The sequence below is a fragment of the Falco naumanni genome, chromosome 3 (assembly GCF_017639655.2).
Source record: "Falco naumanni isolate bFalNau1 chromosome 3, bFalNau1.pat, whole genome shotgun sequence".
NCBI classification, from domain to species: Eukaryota; Metazoa; Chordata; class Aves; order Falconiformes; family Falconidae; genus Falco; species Falco naumanni.
This window is the reverse complement of record NC_054056.1, coordinates 45,168,902-45,192,348: the sequence shown is the minus strand read 5'-3', so window position 1 is coordinate 45,192,348 and position 23,447 is coordinate 45,168,902. Positions and strand designations below refer to the sequence as shown.

General features: G+C 36.8%; 1 protein-coding gene across 3 annotated transcripts in view; it reads left to right on the top strand.

Moving 5' to 3' along the window:
* Positions 1-23,447, top strand: part of TMEM245 (transmembrane protein 245) — an 87,125-nt gene that overhangs the window by 22,117 nt on the left and 41,561 nt on the right. For 2 of the 3 annotated variants that reach the window (XM_040585945.1, XM_040585947.1), the window contains exons 6-12: positions 1,824-1,993; positions 6,879-6,902; positions 13,317-13,421; positions 14,706-14,788; positions 16,864-16,954; positions 17,756-17,854; positions 21,127-21,258. In XM_040585945.1, coding sequence (XP_040441879.1) covers positions 1,824-1,993; positions 6,879-6,902; positions 13,317-13,421; positions 14,706-14,788; positions 16,864-16,954; positions 17,756-17,854; positions 21,127-21,258 — 704 coding nt within the window. The remainder of the gene's footprint in view (positions 1-1,823; positions 1,994-6,878; positions 6,903-13,316; positions 13,422-14,705; positions 14,789-16,863; positions 16,955-17,755; positions 17,855-21,126; positions 21,259-23,447) is intronic. The other variant, XM_040585946.1, reaches the window with a different exon arrangement.

The following is a 23,447-nucleotide window of genomic DNA, read 5'->3' as shown; positions in this document are numbered from 1 at the left end:
TGTGAACCAGTACTTAACACGAGTGGCTTTGCAGGTAACCGGGGCTTGTGGAACTTTGGTAAATGCCCTGTAGCTATTAAAAGTTAACCTTTTCGGCTATATATGTCATTGTACACATCTCCAAGTAGAAGCATGAGATGAATTTTTGAGGCTGAAGGAGTTACTGTACTGTTGATGTATAGCAGTAATTAATGAATCTAGTTTGGAGAGTAGTCCTTCATACAAAAAAATCCCAAAACACTTTATTAAAAATACGCTTGAATGTATTGATGGGGAGTTCAGTATCAAATGGTGCTATAAATATGATACAATTGGAGGCGTACAGGGAGCATTTTTGCAGAAAGTTATTTTACTGTGTTAAGTAGATTTTTTTGACACAGACTGTAGTTTTTGGTCTACGTGTGACATTCGCTGTTACTGAATTCTGGTATAAAAAGGGAGCAACTAGGAGAATGAAGTGACTGTTGATAATAGGTTCACTTTGTTTACCTTTAGAACCATAGTTTTCAGGTTTTGGGGATGGAGCATAGTTTTGTTCAGAGGTTTGTGTGTAAGTAGTTTATGCCAGGACTGGGTTATGAGACCTTCTGGTCTGTTACTGCTACGTAAAAGTGTCTTTGTGACTGATACTTTTGCAACAGTACTCCATTTAAACCAGTTGTAATACAAATATTTGTTTATAATGCGATTTAATTAAGTCTTCTGTTCTGATAGTAAATTTGCTAGTGGCTTTGGAAGATTACTTGCTTTTCTTATTTTCAGTGATGAGAAGATAGATAATTGGTGTAACATTATGTTGAATAAAAAAAGAATATGGCAAATAGTTCATGGCTGTTAGAGTCCAAAGAAAGTTTCATCTGTGTCATGTGGGTTTACTTTTACGTTCCTGATTGTGATGATTCACAAGTTTTGCGTGTGTACTCGGTAAGTCAGGGAGAGCAGTGCCATCACAGAACTGGAACAATAAGCCTTATGCAAGAAGTCTCTGGGCCTTATTTCATGGCAGGTAAATGGACATGAGCTTTTATTTCTGTAACTGTAATGCTGGATGTTTCTAGGGTTACTGAGAAGCTCTATTTTACAGTGGAAATACCTTAAGACTGTTGGAGAAAAGCTGCTTGTGGTAGCAAAATTCTTTTTTGGGGGAAGAAGACTTGTAACTATTGCTTCTTTGTCTGGTTTTGAGGAGTGTTATGAATTTTTCTGAAACTTTGTGCGATTGTTTTCAACTCAGGATAAAACACATCTCAAAACAATGTTTTTGATGTTTAAAAGCAAAATTAATCAGCAGTTGTGTTTCGGTTGTAGGTTTACGTGATCTGTGAAATTGCACGTGATCTGCTGTTAATTCTTAAAGGAAAGATAAGAGCTCGAACAGTATAGAAGGCCTAAAATTTAAGAATTGAAGCTGACAATTTTGTTTTATGCATAACATACTGTTAAGTTCTGAATGTGGTATTTTATGTGTAGTCGTGTGGTGTGGTGTATGTGTGAAGATGTTATAAATCCACTTTACTGGAATTGTGGAATGGCACCTGCTAATGCCAGGCCTTGCTCAAGTCTGTTAGCTGTATGGTTGGGTAGTGCGCAGGCACCTTTCTTCTGCTGCCATCTAAATGCCCTGTGGATAAGCACAGCTGTAAAGTGAGTGAGGAGATTTGGAATTTTCAAGTGATTTTAGTACTAAAATGATGTCTAATGGGAAATAAAACTCAAGAATATTTTTTGTTCTTTTTCATAGGTCTTTCAGAATGGAATAGTTGCATAGTCTTGTGGAGCTCCTCTGAAATCTCTCATAATTAATTCCCTTCTTGTGGTTACAGTTTGGGCACTTAAAAAACTTGTGGCTCATTTTGGAGTTTTGAACTTCATGGCAAACCGTTGCAACAGTTGGTGGCAGCTTGTTGAAAATTTTGTGAAGGAACGTCAGGAAGCTCTTGCTCCACGGCCCATCAGAGGGCTTGGAAGAGTCATGCTAAAGCTTGACAGTAAGGTATTTCTACTTTTTCCCTTAAGCAACCTGAAAGTTTTTTATTCTCTGTTCACTGTATGCTGAGACGCTTTAATTCTAAAATAAATGTCTGTCACTAATGGACCTGTCTCTCATGTAAGACTATATCTGTTTTATGGTGTATTTTAAACCATGTCTCTTCTGTCACTATTCACACTTAAGTACACGTTTAAACTTCATTAAATGATTACATACAAAGCTTGACAGAAGTTGATTTTTAAATGTCGAGTTAGCTTTAGAAGATTCCTTATCTGAGTAAAGCAAACTTTTCATGGTTCAGTCACCTTACCTGATCGCAGAGATTTTGAAGTTAAACAATGAGCTTTAATCTGAAGGATGAGACATTCTGACTTCTGTTGTGAAAACTTAATATAAAAAGTAACCCATTTTATTCTGTAAGTAGGGCCTGAGCTAGTTTGAACGCATTTATTTATATTGTGTAGAAGTACAGTTGCTGAACACAGTGGAATGATGGTACAGAAGGGAGGCTCCCTTCTGTAAGAGAAGAAATAATGTGGCATAAGGTACCTGGGAAGTGCCATAGAATAAGGCTTCTGTGCTCCCCTCCCTTCTCCACTCAAAATGCACCCACATGTGCATTGCAAATGGCGGAGTTGGAAAGCTGCACAGAGTTATGAAGGCTCCTCCATTCAGAATTGTAAGTTTTGACTTAAACTGATAGATTTTGTTTGTAATACCGATGCCAGTGTGTAAAAATGTGCTTTCTGTAACTGTTGTTGAAGTACTCTCTGATTTAGAAAAAGCTGTTACTTCAGAGTTTGTAGAACTGAAGAGCTGAACCTTGTAAGTACATTTGTCAGAGCATCTGTACTTTGGCAGAACTGTCTGCAGTTCATAGCTCTGAATTCCTGCAGGAAAAGGAAGAGCTGAAGCCCAGATCTAATGCATAGATGGATGTCAAAAGGTCAACAAAAGCATTAAAATGGCTGTAGGAAATAAGTAAGTATTTCAGAGTTCATTGGGGAAGTATTTGAAAGAGGAAAAGCCTTTCAGAATACAGCTATGAATGAGATAAAGGGGTTTTTTTCAAAGGTAGTGGAAAGTATTAGCACGTGAGGATAAAAGCTTACCTTATACAAAGCTTTTCATTAAAAGCTTTTGTAAGAAGACTCTCCAGACATAATATTGTATGTGTTACATTTCATGAGTTGTCATGTTTAGTATCCTTGTATGGCTTAACTATATGATACAGTGCCCTTCTTAATTCCACTAAGTCTTTTCTCCTTGAAGAAGGTAGGGCTTTTGTTGTAATGTGCAGCAGAACTTCCCGCTTTTTGGCTTACATGTATCTGAGGTCAGTTTATATTGGTGGCGTTCTTGTCTAAGCAGAAGAACAGTGTTGGCAAAACTCATTTCTCCATCTTCTCCCCCACCCCCATTTTTTAGATGACAGTCATATTCTTCTGAGTCTGTGCTCTGTATATTAAAGCAATTCTTGCTCTTCTAGCCATTACAAGAAGGACATTTGATACTCTGCATGATTCTGTTGTCCTTGTTTGTGCCTGTTCTAATTACAGTTCACCTGGCTTTATCATGGGTGACTGGAATTATATGTGGTCTTCCAGTGTTTGTCACACTAATGCTTTCATATCTTTTAAATTCTAGGGTATGCTTATTCCGTGCGTTCTAGAATCATGAATGCATCTTATCTCTGAGAATTTGGGAAGAAATGCCATAGGTTATTGGGAGTTGTGATTTTTTTTGTGGGGACAGGGAAAGGAGAGGAATGAAAATTACATCCTTGTAATTTTTTTAGGAAGGATGGAAGAGCTGTATTTAAGAGCTGTATGATTACCAAACATTTTGGCTTCAGTAGGCACTGTTGAAGAGCAAGTAAAAATATGCAAACACAAAATAGAAATTCATGGAATATATTTTTACAGCTTACCTTTTTTTGTGTGTGAGAAACCAAGAATGAGAGATCATTTCCTTTGCAATTAGATGTTTAATTTTTTAGTATTTTATCTGTAACTTTCTTTTCCTGGGAGCTGTAGCTGCCTAGTGATTTTTTTGGTTTTGCTTTCTGTATACGGAGTTAATTGCAGGCTGAATCTCAGCATCAGAATTCTTGGGGCTCTTGTCAATGGCTTCTTGTACTTAGCTGAGGTCTGTTTCACATAAATATCTAGTGGTACTATTTGGTCTTTCTAAAGTGGTATGCCTGATTAGAAAATAATTCCAGTTTTGAGTAAAAGGCGGTGAGGATGAGGAAGGTGTCTTAGAGTGGCATGTTGTCTTCTCCCAGATGAAGTGCAGGAGGCTGGTGTAGATGGTCTGGAAAAGGACCCATTATGAGAAATTATGGGAGAGTACTGCTTACGCATGCCAATCTCTGAGCTTTACTGATTATGTCTGTTTCTTAAATAAAAGTAAGAAAAGAACTGCTCTGCTTCTTTCCCAGTGCTTGTCGACCTCTGGTTTCCTCTTGGAAATGCACACAGATTTGAACTGAAGAGAAGCTCTGGTCCAGAGGAAAGAAAGTAGGGCATTGCTTTTCATTTTCTTTATAAATACTAGGTCAAACTGTGCCTGTATGTGCAGGCCTGCTCTAAATATGGACTATGGAAATAAGATGTCCTTACTGTATTCCTTAGTCCTTGGTTGTGCATTGCCCTGTGGAGCCATCAGATGCAGCAGTTCAGGTGTGAGAGACTTCTTGGAGGAAAGAGTAGGAGGTTTTCATCAAGTCATCTTAAAACTTAGTAGATAGGATATCATACGTGTTTTTATCAAGTCAGGAACTAATAACTTTTTTTTTGTTTAAAAGACAACTGTTGTCTTTAATATTGAGACTGTAGTTTTGTTTTTTATTGGAATTTGCGAGGGAGTTGAGCAGTATAGGCTGTTGCTCAACTGCATGCACTAGACTTATTAATTAGAATGTACTAGTATTTTGCCTGCATGCTTTCTGGTAGACTTCAGTGAGTCATGTAGTTGTTATGCTTTTTCTAGGTATAGCATACTGGAATTTTTTTATATGGAGGACAGTAATAAAGCGTTTGGACTTTTGGTAAAGTCAAGGTTTCATTCTTCTGGTACCAGATTTAGCAAGCAGTTAAACCAAGCACAGAAAACAAGCAGAATCTCTACTAGTGCATGTATTATTTTAGGAAATACTTCCTAAGATGTGTAAGATCTTATATAAATAGTTTTCCAATAAAATACTGCAAAAGTGACTGTGGGCTTAGTTTTTTGGATAACTTGAAGATTAAAATTAAGCTGTAGCCTATTTTTAGATGTGTATGTTTGCATTTATAGAACTACTTAACATTGGTGTTGGTAAGATAATAGGCAGGTAAACTCTCCCAGATAGCATCTTAAATGTTAATAAAAAATTGCTGTTTTTTTGACGTATAATGTTATTTCCTAGTTACTGTATTTATGATCCAATGCCAGAAGGCTGAAATAACAGAAAAATACCAAAGACTTCCTTTCACATTCTGCTAAAATCTCAGGCTAAGAATAGAGCTCTAGTTTCTATTGCATTGGACTTACAAAGTGGAGAGGTAGAGCCATGAGATCTCTGTTTGTTCCAAAACAAACCTAAACCCCTGTAGTGGGTTTTAATGTGCAGAAGTGAAGTTAGAGGCAAAAGTGTGTTGTTGAATCAGTAAACAATTTTACCTTTTTTGACTGATAAATTATCCCATAGGTGAAGAGGTGAAATAGAAACAAATTTTATAGTGTCAGTTGGAGGCTTTCGGAACTTTGCCGTCTTTCCATTACTGTGATTCTTTCCACGAGTAGTAAAAGCGGATGCTTTGTAACGTATTTTATTTTCACGTTTCCTGATGTTCATGTTTCTTCGTAAACCTGTTTCTTGTTTCTGATTCAACTTAATTAACAGTCTGAGATTATTATTTTTTTAATTTGAATTGTTCTTATATGTTTTCATTGGGAACTATTATTTTCTGGCAACTGGTGAAAACACTAGATTTACTTGAGCATTCAGTGATGATGTTTTCCGGGAGGAGCAAACTTCACTTACTTGATTTAATCTCTTAACACAGAGGAATAACATTGAAGCTTTTGACTGTTGTGATTATGCTGCTGATTACTAATGGCTAGAATTAAGAGTATAGTCCTACATCAGCTAGGTCCTAAAATGGGTGTACTTGAGCAGCATGGGTGAGAATTAGCAAGGAAAAATAACTGTAGCACAAAAAGAGAAATTGACAGTTGAGAAGTGGAGAGCCTTCTGCACAAACAACAAAATTATATGAAATCTGTACATTTATTTGATCAACAATTTGCTGTTGTGTGTATATCAGATTTAATTAATTATATTTGATGTTGTGCCATTGAATGTCAATGTTGTAATATGAATGTGGTACTAAAAACCATACAAAATTTGTTTAACAGTAGTTGACATGATAGGAATGTTTTGAAATACATAGGAAACTGCCTGAATGGGACTATTAGTGCAATAAACAAGTATCTCATGTTAAGTTTTCATGTTTCGGTAAAGTGCCCTTCTCAGAGTACTTCTACAAATCCTGCTCTGAAATGTTAGCTCTTGGTATAATTAAAGTGGAATTGCCCAGATCATGCTGATAGCTCTGTTAATATGATTAAAATTGTTCTTATTTGTTACATCCCTCTTTGTTTCAAAAAGTGCATGTTAATAGTAAAATCTAGATTCTTGCATTAGAAGTTGTGATCTTTTCTTCCTATTGCAATTTACCTTTGTGTCTGGAACAAATTCATTTTCATTCTGTGGATGACTTTGCCTGCCTCTCATTGTTGGTTGGTTTTTTTTTTCCCTATTACTGCATTTTCCAATAATTTTCCACTGTGTTCTTGTCTTTTTTTCCCTTTTCTTCCCTCTCCCCCTGCCACTGACAAGCTGTGGCACTGGCTTAATAAGAAGGTAAATAAACAGAAAAATTGTGATTCCAACTAATGGATTCTGTGGTTTTGGGGAGCGGTGGGGTTTTTTTTGGTGTGCTGCTTTTTTTTTAGCATGAACACTCCTTAACATGCCTTGCTTAATTTTTTTTCTCTCCCAAGTGTTTCTTTTCCAGCTCTTGATATAAGCTACTGAAGGTCATAAATAATGCCTGATCTCTTGTCTTCTACCGAAATGAATGCACATAGTTAACTGTTTTGTACAGCAGGATATTGGATTAGCCTTTCAAGTGGTAGTTTCATTTAGCGACACTTCCATTTAACAACAGTTGATTTCCACCTGGTCTTCACTTGTATGCATAACAAACCCAGTTTTTTCCCAGACTAGAGAGCTGTTCTCTGCTCAGAGAAAACATCAGTTAACTACATTAACATGGGAGTGGTGAGGGTGAAGCACAGTTGTGAAACTTAATAGTGCATTGACTGGCTTCAGTCAGTGCTGTGAATCTTTTGCTTCTGAAGTATCAAACTGGCCTGTGTACTTTGTGGTATTTAGTGTAGCAGGAGTGAAATGAGAATATGCATGGTCTCAGAACTGCTGAACCTTATGACAGTCTTCAGGGAAGAAAAAATAATTATAAAAGCAGTTGGTATAGCTAAAACGTGGTGGTTTTTTTTCTTCTTTTGTGTAGCTTTTAAAAGCGTGTGATATCTTTTATGAGAAATGTACTCCTCAGTTCCCATGGTTCATCCTAGTCAACTAGAGCTAACTATTGTTCTTTGGGGGATTGTCATCCCACGAGAAATTAAAACTGATTCAGTCTGTGTTTGGCCTCATGTGTAACTGAAATCTGGACATCATCTCAATGCAGTGATACCTCTCTGGGACTTGGGCAGTGTCATTGCTTCAAACAAGTGCAGAGCTGGAGAGGGATGTCTGAAGTGTATGTATATGTGCAGGACCTCAGAATTTTAAAGGTGAAAATCTTACATGTGATAAAATATATGAAAACTAAGTAGCTAAATGAGAGACAATCAGATACCATATTTGCAAATAGGTTATGCTTCCAGCAGTAACTTTTATCCTTGCTTACCACTTCAGTATTGGTGGGAGAGTCAGAGTGGTTACTGTGGTTTTATAAACAACAACTCATCCTTTCCATTCGGTAGCTAGCACAATAGAAACCATAGATCTTGTTTGACTTGCATGTTGTGAAAGACACCTGAAATCCTGTAGTTAGAAACAAGTGGAACAGAGTAGAGCATGGAGGCCATGGGAGGCACTGGCACAGCTCTGCAAAAGGTTCTTGAAAACAATGAAATGGGGCTGCAGAGCTGTGGGTGTAAGATGGGGAATAACGCTGGACACCTGTGGTGTCCAGGCTGAGCAGCTATAATGAATTTAGAAAGTTTGATCTTCAGCATTTAATCAGTGAACTCAGGGTTATATGATGGGGGGGCTCTCTGTTTCTGAACAAGAGGGTAGAGTTGCTTCCTTCATGATTCAGCTGTAACTGTACACTAAGAGGGCAATTTTAAATGTTCTTTTGCCCTCGAATATAGTTTGGTTGATTGTAAATTACATTTTTATTTTCTGACTTTGAAATGTTTGTGTTATGTGAGTGACTTACAATTAGTAAATATGTACAACCATAACCCTTCATAATTATTATTTTTTTATTGGGTATTGGTTTGTTAGCACAGTTTGGATGAAGAGCTGAGTTCAGTGTGCCGCAGGTGAAAGTTTAGGCTCAACTGCTCCCTTTTTTCTGGCTCTGAGTTTGTCGTTTGCTTGTTTGAAAATTCATGTATGTAGGTCGGTTTTTTTTCCTTGATATTGATAGGTTGCAAAAATACTTTCTCTGTGATTGATTTGAACTCTGTAAGTCTAGATTTTATTTTTAGCGTAGAGATTTGCATTATTGGGCAAAACTTATGGATATAGTTTCTTAACAGAGTTTTTTTAGATCCTAGGAGCTATTTTTGAAAACTACTGTTTAGCTTTACAGTGTCATAGGAGATCCTGAAAGTCCCGTAGTGTGACAAGTAGTAATAATATTATAATCCAGATGGGAAGGGGAAGGAAACAAAAAGAAGGCAAAAAAATACTGTGCAAACTGTATCAGGTTCTTGGAGTTTGTTTTGTTGATTTGTGGTGTTTTTTCTAAAAATAATTACGTTTGGAAAAAAATCATACTCTACAAGAGGCAAAGAAAGTAGGAGATTTGTAATACAGAACACTGGATGCAGTTAAAAGGTTGATTTCTTTGCAACTTTCTCCTTTTTGTGTGTCTTTGAAGGGAAGTACTTGGTGGATTATCAGATATTTATTTTTGTGTTCTCCCAAGAAACTAAAAATATGCCATCTAGAGGTGGCATAGTTTGAAATGGTGATTGGTTATGGCTGATAGTGATAAACTTTTTTTATTTTTGGGTTGGTTTGTTGGTTTTTTTCTGTTCTAAGAGCTTCTGTCAAAGAGCTCCTTGCAAGTCTCTGTTTTTTGTTGGGTTTTTGTTGTTGTTTTGGGGTTTGGTAGTTTACCTGTGAAGTTTTTGGTGGTTTGGTGTTTGTTTTTTTTGGCAAACAATAGTATATAATTACATAGTTTAACACTGTATATGTAGCCTAAAGAATAGAATAAGTTTGGTTGAACTAGCATGACTTGTTCTTTATAACATTGTCTATGGCAGGAGTCCTTAGAAAGAGTTGCTGAATTCTGCTGTTGCTATTGGAGGAACAGTGGTTGTGAGTAGGCTTGACACCTCACATAGACCGTTCTGTAGCTTTTCTAACTTAACTATTCATCTGACTCATTTTAACGTAACCCTGAGATGTGTCCTGATTGCAGGTTTCCCCTTATTCTCAATCAGATGGTATTAATAAGATGATATCCTCAAATATTAACTGAACTAAAAGGAGATATCAAGTCTAAGAAATGTCTTGGAAAAAAATCCTGATAGACAGTGAAGTTGTTTAAAGAAAAAAAATAGTCCTTTTTGGTAATTTCACGTAGATTTAATTGAAAATGAAGTAGATGTCCAGGTATGCTTCACTGTGTGGGTAAAGCAGTAAATAAAACATAGTAGAAAAACTCGTATTCTGATGGCTATGCAGTGTGAAGCATGAAAATGTGAATTCATAGATGATGTATCATTCTGCGTAACATGGAGAACCTGACTAGATAGTAGGTTTCTAGATTGTTAAGCGTGAACTATAGTTCTCTTACAGTTCAGTGTAATACAGTTTGTATCATCATCCAAAGTTGAAAGCAGAGAGTACTTGCATATTATTGAGAAGCATTTGAACAGAATGCAACTTATCTTAAAAACTTTTTTACAGTGAGATAAATTAAAAAAAAAAATAAAGCTGATACCTTCGCCTTCAAAACTTTGGCAATTGAGGATATTTTTTTGGTGGACAGTATTACAAATCAGTAACATTTCAGTTTGGTTTCAGAAGTGTGACCTTCTGTAGCTTAGGAGCCTGGCTTTCCTTTTACCTTTGTGTAATTTTGGATGTTGTGACAGCATTGGCTTCCTGCTGTTGACTAACCATTAGATTAGAAGCTTGGAACTGAATTTCATGATCTCTGGCTAACGACTAGTGTTTAGTTAGTACATGTTTGTCTTTGTGTGCATGCCCATGGTTTACAGGAAGGATGTAAAGGGAGGTCTGACAGGGTTGGGGGTAAGAACAAAGTCTGGACCTGATGCAGTGGTAAGTACGAGCACACAGGGATTTAACAGTCTAGCTTACCTGCAGCAACATAGCACCTGTGCATTATTTAGCGTGAGTGCGCAAAGGTGAGTGCTTCTTAAGTATTGTGGGTGAATGTAGAGGAGGGATGGGAGGTTTAATAGAAAGCAAATTAAAGGCAAAGGAGTAAATATATCCCTAAATGAGTGTTGGCCATCTGCTTTTGCTTCTACAATACTCAATCCAATCCAATCTTCTCCTGTGATGTGTCTGTACCAGTTGTATATCTTGAATTTCCTTAAGACTATGGTGAGACATGTAGTTGCAGTACCTGTAGGCATATCAGAGCTGGCTTTCATCTAGCTTGCTTGGGCTGCCTGCCCAAGTAAATAAACACAGGGTGGGCTTGCATGGCTGAGGCTGCTGCCTGTACTGTACATCAGTGCTACCATTACTAACTAGATTAAAGGTAGTTTAGGCTTTACATGTGCTGCAGCTGCACTTCAGTGGCTGTGTAAGTGTACTCCAACCCACAGTAAAGAGTGTCAAGGAAAGATCAGCTGTTTGTCACATTCCAGTTCAGAGAGAGTCCTCCACTATTTGCTACCATGGTGAAACATCTAAAGCTTCCAGCTTCAGCTGCACTGAGATTTTATCTATTGGTTACCACTTACACAATCATTGAGGCTAGTGTTTTTTGAAATCTCTTCACAGTACCTCCAATTTCTTGGATTCAGTGAGTCTGATTAAGGTACTATGTGTAAGACTAGCCAGTGGATTTCTTTCATCTCTAACTTAGAAAGTAAACAGCAAATAGTTTGAACCTAGTTAATTAAGAAATAACAAGGGCAGCTTTAATTTTCAATAGCCTCATTTTGAAGCCCATGCTAGAAAATTTCCACCCCCTGGCTGTCAGTTTTTCAGTGATACTTTTGTGTTCTGACTTTTAAAACAGGGAATTTTTTTCTATCACATAATCCATAGATGTATTCACTTGGAAGGGCACAGCAAATTCTGTTTTCGGTCTTATTTCCAAAGAGGTAGCAGCCCTATGTAGGGTCTACTAGAGTTTTTCAGAAAGCGTACAGGACTGCTGCAGGAAGGTACCTTCCCTCTAGCACTGGCAAGGCAATATCTGATGGCTGAATTATTACAGTAATGCTGAAAGATGTTAAAAAATATCTAACCCAGAAGATTTTGCAGATTTCTTCAGGTTCTCGGAATTCATTTCTACAGGTCGTAATATAGTGCAGATTTTGTTACAAAAAATTGCTGGCTCAACACCTTGTTTCTTGTAAAAGGATTTTGCTTTTTTTCCATTTTTTTCTTTATAATTTTAAACAACAGTTCTCAGATGCTGAATATAATCCTTGTGTTAATTTAGATAACGTGAAGTTTAAAAATAATTGCTTCATGCACTTAACTGTTCAGATTCTTCAGGATGAGCATAAAAAAAATAAAAATCCTTACTTTTGGTTCAGATAGGAGGTGTTACTTCCATGTTAACCGATTCAGTCATCACAGAGCAGTCTGTGGGAGTGAGTTGTTCCAGGGCCCTCTTCATGTGTAGGGATGGGATAAATAATGAAGAAAGAACTAATGTAAACCATCAGCAAGCATATTAGTAGTTCTGTAAAATCTTTTAACTGAGAAGTTACCAGCTTAATTGCTGAATATATACCTTGTTACTCACTTGGAAATACTTTCATCTACTGTACATTGGCTTTGACCTCAGTCCTCTTAAAGCAAAAGTTTTACAGCTGCCCTGCTGCTGCTGCTTTTTCCTGCAGTAGTGCTAGATGGAGTAAAAATAGCCTTTGTATTTGAACCGTAGAAGCTAGGAAAATTTATTTGGTCATACTTGCATGGGCTTTCACAGCTTTTTATGTAAACAGTCAGTTTTGTGTATGAGATGAAGCTCAGCTTGCTGTGTTCTAGAGCACTGCATAGTCATGTTGCAGAGCAGTTTTATTGTTTTAAATGGTGTTATCAGAATTTCTCTCATCTTAAGTGCTGTCAGTATTTGTGGACATGTATAGAATGGGTCTTTCCATAAACTGACAGAGGAACGTACACACCTCTTTCCTCTATCAGTAGGTTTAGCTGATGCATGTGTAATACTGAGCATCCTTTTGAGATTGAAAGTGGATAGAAATAGTCACTGCTGAATAATTGGCCTGATGTTCAATCATGTAGAAAACCTCCAGTCCCATTTCAGTTCAGAAGGTGACGAACAGCTTTAAAAGTTTGGTTACTTGCAGAAATACCTCATTTGCTGTTTAGATGGCCAGTAGCTGTTCAGGGTTCAAAGTCATGGTTGTGCATTACAGTGTACTTTCATGGCTTCCAAGGCCTGTGCAGATAGTATCTGTAAGTTTCCAAGTTGCTGAAGGACAAGAAACAAAGGCAAATTTCTAGGTTCATAGCTGACATGAATGCTAGCTTCTTTAGTTCTAGTACGTAAATGTTGAATTATTGCTTGCTTTGCAAAGAGCTTGCTGTGTCTTGTGGTAATATGTAAGTGTTGTTTGCAAAATCACATGTCATACCATGATCTTAATCATGCTAACATTGCTTGTTAATTGTTCATCTCCAAGCTTGGGCATAAATGCTGTTTGATTAGAGCCTGGTTTTGCACTGTGACTGTAAATAAACAGAACAATACTGTCATGTAACATTGCTTTCATTAAAGGTTGATTTATATGCTACCATTTGTCTTTTTTCTTTTTTTCTGCACAGATGATCGTGTGGTTGGAGAAAATGCTAGATAAAATAATCAGCATTTTCATAATATTTTTGCTAGTGATAGGAACCCTTCTGCTAGCCCTGCTCCTTACTGCAAAGGTACAGTTCACTAAGGAATATAATAACAGAGCTTATTTTAAATGCTGAATGAAAGTTACTGATATTTATGCAAAATTGTGTAGCTTAAAGAATTATCTTAAAAACGTAGCAACTAAAATGTTTTGTAGTTGAACTTGTTACCATTCTAAGACTTCTTATATGTAAAAATCTATGTGATTATATTTGTCTTTATATGTTTATTTACATATATGACAACACTAATGCATAGGCACTTGGAAAAATGGAGTTTATTCTAGTGAAAGAATTACTAGCTTATATATTACAGGAGCAGATCTGTTTTGCTTTGTTACACTTTTCTTGTCAACATCAGATCCACTTAGATTTTTTTTTTTTACAATTTACCTTGCATCAGAAACATTTGCAAAATGCATAAGGTGTGTTTATCAATTTTTTTGTGTAATTGCCTGTAATAACCTTATGGTATTCTGTTCCGAGTTTAAATGTGCTGAGATACATGATCAGATGTTCTCTGAAATTGAGTTTTGGTTTGTTAGGATTTTTTTTTGCTCACCAGAAGAGGTCACTGGTGTACTTTTTTGTTTGGTGTTTTTTTTTTAATAGCGTGTGTCCATACTTTAAAAGAGTCAGCGGAGATTGAATGTTTGACTTGAATACAGCTATGGAACAAAAATCAATGGGTTCTGATGTCAATCTTCCCCCCCCCCCCCCCCCCCAATGTAGGCTTATATAATGTATAATGTCAAGTACTTAAAATTGAAAACCTTTAAGAGTTGTGCAAACATTCCTGCCTAAAGCTCTAAAGCTTCCTTATGTTCATAAAAGGAACATTAAGATATTTATAAAAAGTATCTTTTATCACTCTTATCAAAGAATTAATTTGCTGAGGCACTTTATAGTGTGGTTAGTCATGTTAGAGCTGCGCATTCATTAATTTTTACACTTCTTTGATCCATGGCTTAAAGTATATCTGAAACTATGCTTTGTATTTTAGTACTTTCCCTGACATCACTATTTTTTTTTGCCACTGATGAGATAAGCTTTAAATTTCTGTTTGCTATTACTAGTCACAGAGTGTGTGACCAAAATTGTCAGAACAGACTGATTATTATTGTACTGACTGCTTTTTTTGGTTAATAGCACTTCATTCTTCATAATGGGTTGTCTGCATTGCAAGAGTTATTCTTTGAACGTACAAACTGGTCCTCCCCCCACCCCCCCACCCCCCAAAAAAAGTAGCCTCTCAATGTTGGAACAGTTCTAGTTTACATTACATAACATTTTCCCTCTCTATATTTAATTTAGGTACATCAAGAGAGTGTTCACATGATTCAAGTCACAAGCAGCTTGATCAATGAGACAGTAGCCAGTCATCCAGAATGGGCAAAGTAAGAATGCTGAAGTTAAGCAAATAGTATAGGGTGGATGAGCAAGCTTCCAGGTGCTCTTATGCATAGCTTTTTAATTTAAAAAAAATCCCCTAGGTGAGCGGAAATGGCAGTGACTGTTGCAGGCAGATGTAAAAGCTAAACTCCTAGGCAGCAGTAGGGTTTGTGCATTACTCTGGAGGACTGTCAGTGTGGTATCTCATTTGAGGACTCGGACTTTGTTGGAGAAGGACAGCTGTATAAACTTACGTAGTTACAGTTTTGGAGAAAAAACTTGTATAGTGCAGAGAATAAAGAGGTCAATATTCTTTTCCCTTTTAGCTGCAAAAGAAAAGTAATGGCAAAGAGTGCTCTCTTATAGAAAGTTAGGATAGGAGAGCTGAATTACTTTTTCAATGTGGAAAGCTGGCTGCAGAATGCCTTTGAAGGAATAGGAGTTGAAGAAAATGTTTTTGGAGTGAATCAAAGAAGAGTTCAAGGGTGGAAAGAATGGTAGATAGGGAGAGTTTTGTATGAATCAGTTGGGAAGGGCTGTTGCTATTAAGAGTATAGTGTATGTAGTGGGAAGCTTGTAAGATCTGGTCTATGTAATGATTAAAGCAAGCACTAAGGCAAATATTAAAGGAGAATAAAGATTCTGAGAGAACTGCATACAGAGAAAAACAAGGGCACACTGGTAAGCAAAGAAGTATTTGCACGAACAGCAGAGGGGGAATGGGCAAGACTGAAGAGTGTGACTTTGAAGGGGAAGATGTTTGCTTTCGTTTTGCTTCAGCTAAACAGACATGGGGTAGAGATGAGTCCAGGTACTTAGTAGCAAAAAGAATCCTCTCCTGGACAAAAATGGTTGACTTCTTTCAAGGGCACTTTCTTAACAAAAGTGATGATGGTTTAACAGGATTGGAAGAAAGTGCATGCTGTATTGTAAGAGCAAGAGAAATTTTCAAAACCAGAACTAAAATGTTACAGTTAAAATAAGTGCTTTAGCAATACTTAAGTAATCGCAATCAAGAGAACAGAAAGTACTTCGAAATGTGTTTGTTTAGTCCTTCATGGCATCTCTGGTGTTATTCGGCCTTTCCGTCTTGCCATAAAATGGAATATAAGTAGGAAAATGGAAATTTGACTGTCAGAAGTTTATTCACATAATGAAAATACTGGAGTACTATTTAAGTAATTAGCAGAATTTTAGCTAAAATTTTTACTTCCAGTGTTTGCATCCAAACACTCTCTTTTAATTCATTAGGAGTAAGTATATGTCTTGCCAAATGCATCAAGCTTAACCAGCTTTCAGAGCTTGATGCTCATTATGTTTAGAGGTGACTGAAACTTCTTGGAATTCCTATGTAGACCATTTCTGAAGTGTTACACAGACAGAAGAGCTTCCATGTTGATCTTCAGTCAAGTAGAACAAATGCAGCAGTTTTATTTCTGGAATGTTTTCATGTTTTGGAAGGGCTGCAACATGTGCCATTGAATTAAGATGTAGAAAGAAGGTCAAAGCAGAGAATGTGTGCCCTGTATTCACAAGTGTTGAAATGCTGGCAACTCAGTAGGTCCATTGCTTGAAAGTGACCTGATGCTGGGGACTTAGAAATAACTAGCGGCCAAACCTGTTGCTTCATCTGGTCACCTTTTCAGGGAAACTACGTGAAGAATTTACATTCAGCTTGTAATTCGAAAGGTTGTCTTTGCAGCCAGATGACTGCTTCGTATAGTATTTTCAGAAAACTAGAACCCTAGGAAAATTTCTAAGAATGTAGTGTGAATAGCATGCCTACAGATTGAAGAGCAGATCTTTCTTGAAAAGTTGAGATACCAATTTAACTAAGGTTTAAGGAACCTCGGAGAAGTCTAAATTCAATGACATGCCCGAAACTTACTTGTGCTTTGCTTTGAGAAAATCTGTTCCTTGATATGTAAAGGAAATATTCTAGTTGTAGTAAGCTTATATGTATTAAACTTTAACTGTTTGTTTGAAAATGTTAATTTTTAATGTGTTTTGGATGTAATGAAATGAGTAAGATATGTAGCAGTTAATTTTTTTTTCCCTTCTTAAAAAAACCAACAACTAGCTGGCTCCCAGAAGCCCAGGTTATTCAGAAGGCACTCAATTCGGCAGCTAACAATGTATACCAATATGGCCGAGAATGGATCACACATAAGGTAAGAGTGAGCTCCCCCACCTTTTTTCATGTCTTCATTTCTTGTATCTCATAAAAGTAAAAAGAAATAAAAAGATTTTTGTTAGTGATTCTTTTCTGTGTGGTTAACCATTTTGGTGACAGATCTATTCTTTAAACGCTCTGGTTTGTGAGTTGAAGGAAGAGTGGGAGTGATTTCAGTAGTCTTTTCTGCTCAGAGAAATAATTATTTTTAAGAGCTGAAAAATCTGACATCATTTTAATACTATTGCCAGTGAAAATGCATCAAGTAAAGGTGAATAATTTTTTTCGTTTGGCTTTAGCTGTCCAATTGTAGACAATGTTGATTCCTCCCTTCCGCCCTGCCCTTCTAATTTCTGTGTGGGCTGGGTGTGGCAGATAAATACAAAAAAATCTTATTTTTCAAATTACAGTCTATTTATTTAAGTTAATTTTCTTCAGGAGAATTTGCCAAGATCCTTATTTATACCTTTTGCTATCTGGCACACATCTCAGATTATTGGAAATATTTAAAGATGATCAAGGATTTTGGATTAAGCATTTCAGAGATGGCATTGGTTTTTCAGTGTAGAAAGAAGTCCTTGTTTTAGTGCCGCAGAATATTTATTTTGCTGATAAAATCTTCATGTTGTGAACAGTGTTGTCTGAAGTGTGTATTCCATACTGATACTCAGCTCTTCTAATAATTTGGTTTGAGCTATGCCTTTACTCACAATCTTAGGTGATTTATCTAGCTTGGAGTTTATCGGTAGATGCCAACTTCCTAGTGTCCTGTATAATAAAAGATTTCTATGTCTTTTAGCTCCACAAGATTTTAGGGGAAAAAGTGAATAACACCGCTGTGATTGAAAAACAAGTGCTAGAGCTCTGGGACAGGCTTTATCACTCTTGGTTTGTGAAGGTAGGCAACTTAAATGGTATTTATATGAACTGTCACTTAGTGCTTTGAGGTAATTATTCTAAGTATGCGTTTCTGAGAAAGATTAGCAAAAAGTTGGAATGCTGAGTAAAGGTAGTCATAATAAAAAGCTGGTAAAGATTTCTGGTTTGTAAGATATATCATTCAACAGTCACGGTTTGAGTACAGCTAGAGCTATGTCCTTCGCTTAAATAGTTATGTATGTTTTTATGTATGCCATTTAATTTAGTCCTTGCTTAATTATTATATTCAGTATTTCATAGTTCAGAGCTTTCTGTTGAATTTTTGTGATGTTGAGAGGTTAGGAGGAGAAACTGGTGTTCTGCATGGTTTGTGTAATTTTTATTAGTTTGAAATTTTGAGAAAGAAATTGTCCTTTCACTAGGTTTCTTACAGTGCGTTTTTGCCAAATGTATTAGTCTTCCTATAATAGGTTCTGCATGCTGAATCTTGAAAAGTTGGTAAGAGTTAAATCATTTCCATGCTGCCAGTGCTGTTTGCCTTTTAAAGGAAAAAGCAATTAATTAGCCATGGTGCAATGGAAATATCAAAATCCAGATGTACCCCTGAAATACTTCTGTATATTTAAGTAATTGCAATTATAGTATATTAACACTTTTCTTTATACGGTCTTTTTTAAAGTACTTGTAAAGTTCCAAGAAGATCTCTGTATTATAGCAAGAGTTTCAATACAGCAGTCAGAATAGAAATGGAAAGAATCAGGGTTTTTTTCTGACAAGATAATGTTTTAGAAGAGCATGTAGAGAGACTACATACTATTGAGGAAATACGGGATTACTGAGGAGAAAGGAGAGCTTGTATCTACAATAGATTTTGCTGGCCTTAAGCACTTTGGGAGTATTCAGTGTTAAATGCTGGACCAAGAAAAGTGCCTACTTTTGATACAGTTACACTGATAAACCTTTGTGTTGGGTGGTCCATAGCACTGTATCCTTCAGCAGGGCTGTGTGTCACCATGTGTGCTGTGGGAGTACAGCTTGTTTGTTGCTGCAGTGTGCAGCACAGGTTGTGTCTTTGTTCACTGCGTTACGTGATTTCATTCCTGCAACTATTACTTGATGGAATGCTATGAGGCTTCTTTCTTGTAGGTGCTTTTGTGGTTAGGGTAAGAAACAGCTTTCCTAGCAATCAAAATGGCAGAAAGAGCTTCAGGAACACACTGATGCTTGCTGCCTACAGTCTGGGAGCCTGTTCCCCTGGATGCTGTTGGCATACTAGACATCCTATGTTACCATTGGCTTCCTGGGCTGCAGCTGATTATCTGCAGGCTGCAGGTAACTACTCCAGAGTCTTTCTGATCTTGCTTCTTCTATCACACTCCATATCCACATAAATGTCTCATCTAAGTGCTTTCCACCTGGCCATTTCCTTCTGTAATATTACAATAGCCTTGTGTGGTCCTTCAGTATATCTGAAAACTGGTAAACTGGGTGATAGTGCAGTGTGGAGGACAACTGTACCATACCTAACTCACTCAGTACAGCTTTCAAGCTCCCCGTTATTTCAATTGTATGAGCATAATAAATACACTTCATTTTAAAGCCTGCATGGTGTTGCTCTAGTCTGTAGGTGACTGAAGAACCCAGGCTCAGGTGATGCTCTTCCACGGAAGCCATAGAGTTGAGGAAGAACTGCTGATGAAACATGGATTCAGCCATTAACTGGCTACTTTCTGAGAAGATCAGTGGGTAGCAAATGGTGTATATTTTAAAAGATTCTAGAGATGTGGTAGATCAGTTACCATTGTGTCTATGTACCCAGTGAAGTAAAATAGCAACAGACTAATAAACCACTTGGAAGGTGATAGCGTAACTCTGCAATCAAGCTGTCTTTTTCAAGGACAAGAATCTCCTTTTCCTAGCCCATTCAGGTGTGGGATTTTGTTTTGCTTTTAAGATCCAGTGAATTTGTTGAAAAGGAACCAGATGATAATTTCTTCAGATTCCTTATTTATCAACACCTGAGGCCTTAGGTACTAGAATATATATATTACGTAGTTGCTGAACAAGAATGGACTTGAAATGTTTATGAGTAACTGTTAGAAAACTTGCAAATGATATCTAATTCTGCTAGTTAATGGCAAGAGCTGTCTGCAGATAGAGCTAGATGAACAGGAAATAGGTTCTTGATATTCTTAATACAGTTTACAAATACAAAGGGCCTATTGGAGGGGGATTTTCTACTACTCTTATGTTTCTGCTCTAAATAAGCTGCTAACTCAGAATAAAGATCTCTGTTGCTGTGGATTGTTAAAGGACGTTGCTAATTGTGCATCATAAAGTCTAACAATGCATCTAGGGAGACTTGGTAGTAAGTGGAAGATGTAATGCTCATAGATTAATCATTGCAGGGACTTTGCTACTTGCTGTGTATGTCAAAAAAGGTACTGTCGTTCTGAATGCAGGCTGATAAAGCTAAAAGTTTTGGGAAGATCCTAACAATAGTATTGGGATGCTTTTATAAACAACAGAGTTGCGAACTTCAGAAGTCTCTTGTTATTAAAGATTAGGATGAAATCTATTGTAGTCAACAGGTTTGCTTAAACTTGCTTATGGTAGCATTTTGGTATCCTTCCCTGAAACACTTGTCACAGTCTCAGACTGAGTCAAATAGTCTCATACTAGACGGTGATCAGGTGTGATGCCGTTGGACAATAGGTAACTTCGTAAGTAGGGTGAAACCACTTAAGGAATTGGCTGCTGTGGTGATGGCCAATGTGTTGCTGAAGAAAGCCTCCATGCTTTCAGTTTAGCTTTTAGATTTTGCGTGACTGAAAGTTGCCAGTGGAGGTGCAGACACTAACTGTGAGAAAACTTGTTTTGGCTTTCACTTGAGTGTTCCTTTGTGGGTTGTACTGGGAAAAGTTGTATGTTGCAAACAGTAAATTAGGTAGGCAGTAACTGACATCATTGCCTGTTTCTTGTGTACTATCCTAAAGAGCAAGACAGATATTATTGTATCAGTCAAGCAGTAAAGTTAAACTGAGGTGAATCAGTACTATATACAGAACTGTAATTACACAGGATAATTAACTACAGTTTTCTGTCAGACTTTGATCTTTCCTGTGTACAGAGTACTTCCAGTATTTTTGAGGATGCAAATTAAAGCAGCTCTCAGTATTTAGATGCATGTTTGATCTCTTCCTCTGTAAGAAAACTTTAGTCTCTAACTTTCTTCTGTCTGTAAGTTACTCAAATGTCTCTCTTCTTTATGTCTTTGTCTCTCTTTTTAAGAATGTAACACATTCTGGAAGACACAGAGGACACAAATGGCACATAAACCGTCAAAACAGCTGGCTTGGTGATATTCTGGACTGGCAAGATGTTGCATCGTTTGTTCATGATAACATTGAAACATTTCTTTCGGTATGTATTTTTTGCCCTTATTACAAAATTGGTCTCATTTTTAACTGATAACAATTCCTCCTTGGACGACCATTAAGGTTACGGATTCAAATACATAGAAAATTATATAAACACTGCTAGTATTACTTACAATTACCCAAGCGATTATTGTAAGCCTACTTAGGATCTGACCATACTCCAAACAGAACTGGTTGTGATGAAGAAGCCTTCCTGATTAGAGCATCTTCATTAATACTATCTTTCTAGACCTCGTCCTGAGAGAGATTGTTCCTGTAGGATTATGTGTGTCACCTGCAAGCTGATTTTAAATGCTTTTTGTTATGTAGTTGTCTCTTTTAAAAAATGAGACCAATTTGTCTAGGTTATAATTGTGGAAACTATTGACCAAGAGGTTGGAAAACAATTATTTTTTTTCCCCTCAAATTACTATTCATTGGGTTGAAAGCAGCTTATTTCTGTCATCTTTTATGAAAGTTCTGTGGAGAATGAAATTAATTTTTTACACTCTGTGAATTCCTGAATAGATGAACTGGACCTTTCTCCTCACGAGGAGAAAAAGCATTGAAAGCAATCCAAACGGAAGCAACTACGTTTCTCTAGAAAATTATGTTAAGTCTGAAATGCTTAATATACAGAGTCAGTCCCTGATATAGTTAATCTTTAACTTAAGCTGTTGTCATAAATTAGAAGTATCTTCAGGTTACTATTTATCCATTTTGCAAAAATGTTATTTATACCTAACTGACAACGTAACATTTCTGTGGATGCAATTAAAGCTAGTATTTGCCTCAAGGCAGGTTTTTGTTTAGACTGATGGGCATGTGTGCTTTTTCTGTGCTTTCTCAACTGCTGCTTAAATGGTTACAGTTCCTATCACAGCAGATGTGAGTCAAGAAAAAGTCAAGAGAAACTCTTTATTGCAGTGAATCTTTCTTCAGTTAATAGTGAAATTTGCTTAATACTTTCTGGAAGTTGACCATGCATGCTTGAGGCAAAGTTACAAAAATACACAACGCTTCATCATTTAAAATCAATATGGAGTTTCCTTCTAGGCAAGAGTGAGAGACGAAGAAACTACGATAGGTGCTAGCCATGTCATTTACAGCTTTACTGCACAGTGCTCAGAAACCATGGTGGTAAGTGTGCTTCAGTAGTCTAAATAGGCTAGAATAATGCAGGAAATGGTGTAAAGAGGAAAAAATATTTAAGATTGAAAGATGTTAATATTAAAATTTTCATCTAGCTAGCATGCTTTGCTTTACTTCTAAAATCTGGTTGAGAAGTTCAGGAAAAAAGAGTGCCAGCAGTTGACTGACTTTCCTGTTTATTTCCATGAACTCGTTACTCATCATCTGTGGGGAAACACCTGCCCTTTTTCTCCATACACTTGTGTCTTTAAAGACAGCCTCTAAACCAGTCAGCATAGAGCTCTAAATCCTGATGCCACATCCTTAGCGGGCAGCATTTTCTTTGCTGGCTTGCTCATCCACAGTGCATAGCGTAAATATTACTCACACTGATATTGCAAATTAAACCCACTGAAAATCTGACTTCTCTGTTTGTTTAGGCCATTAAAACTTGGAGACGATGAAAATAAGAATAGTTTTTTCCTGTTTAGTGTTTCTAAGCAAATTGTTTACCTACCCTAGGATACAATGGAAACTTGCTGTGTTCAGGATTTGTGTTTTTATCAAAGCATGACAATCTTTTGGTATGTTGTAGAGGAACAAGGAGTTATTAGAATGGCATACTGAAGTGGGAAGAATCAATGTTTGAAATTATTGTGGGTGCTTTTGAGGGGGGATGTTTTTGAGCATTTCTTTTTTTCCTTTGGGTGGGTTTTCTTTGGTTTGGGGTTTTTTTTTTTTTTGGCTTTTTTTCTTTTTTGTGTATGGGATTTTGTTTTTTGTTTGGTGGAAAGGTTTAAATAGGTTGGCTGCAATTCAAACTGTAGGATGTTTCTGCATTTGGACACTTGAAATCAGTGCTAACCTACAATTCTTAAGCATACAACAAGACACAGTACAGTCCCAAAACTGCTTTGACAGTTTTTTAAAACACAAACCATTTAAAGACAATGAGATAAGTGGAAAAAAGTATATGTGGATATGCAGCTATAGTGAGATTTCTTCCACCTTTGGAAAAGAATAAACATTACACTGCTTGCACATAGGAAGTACATATGCATA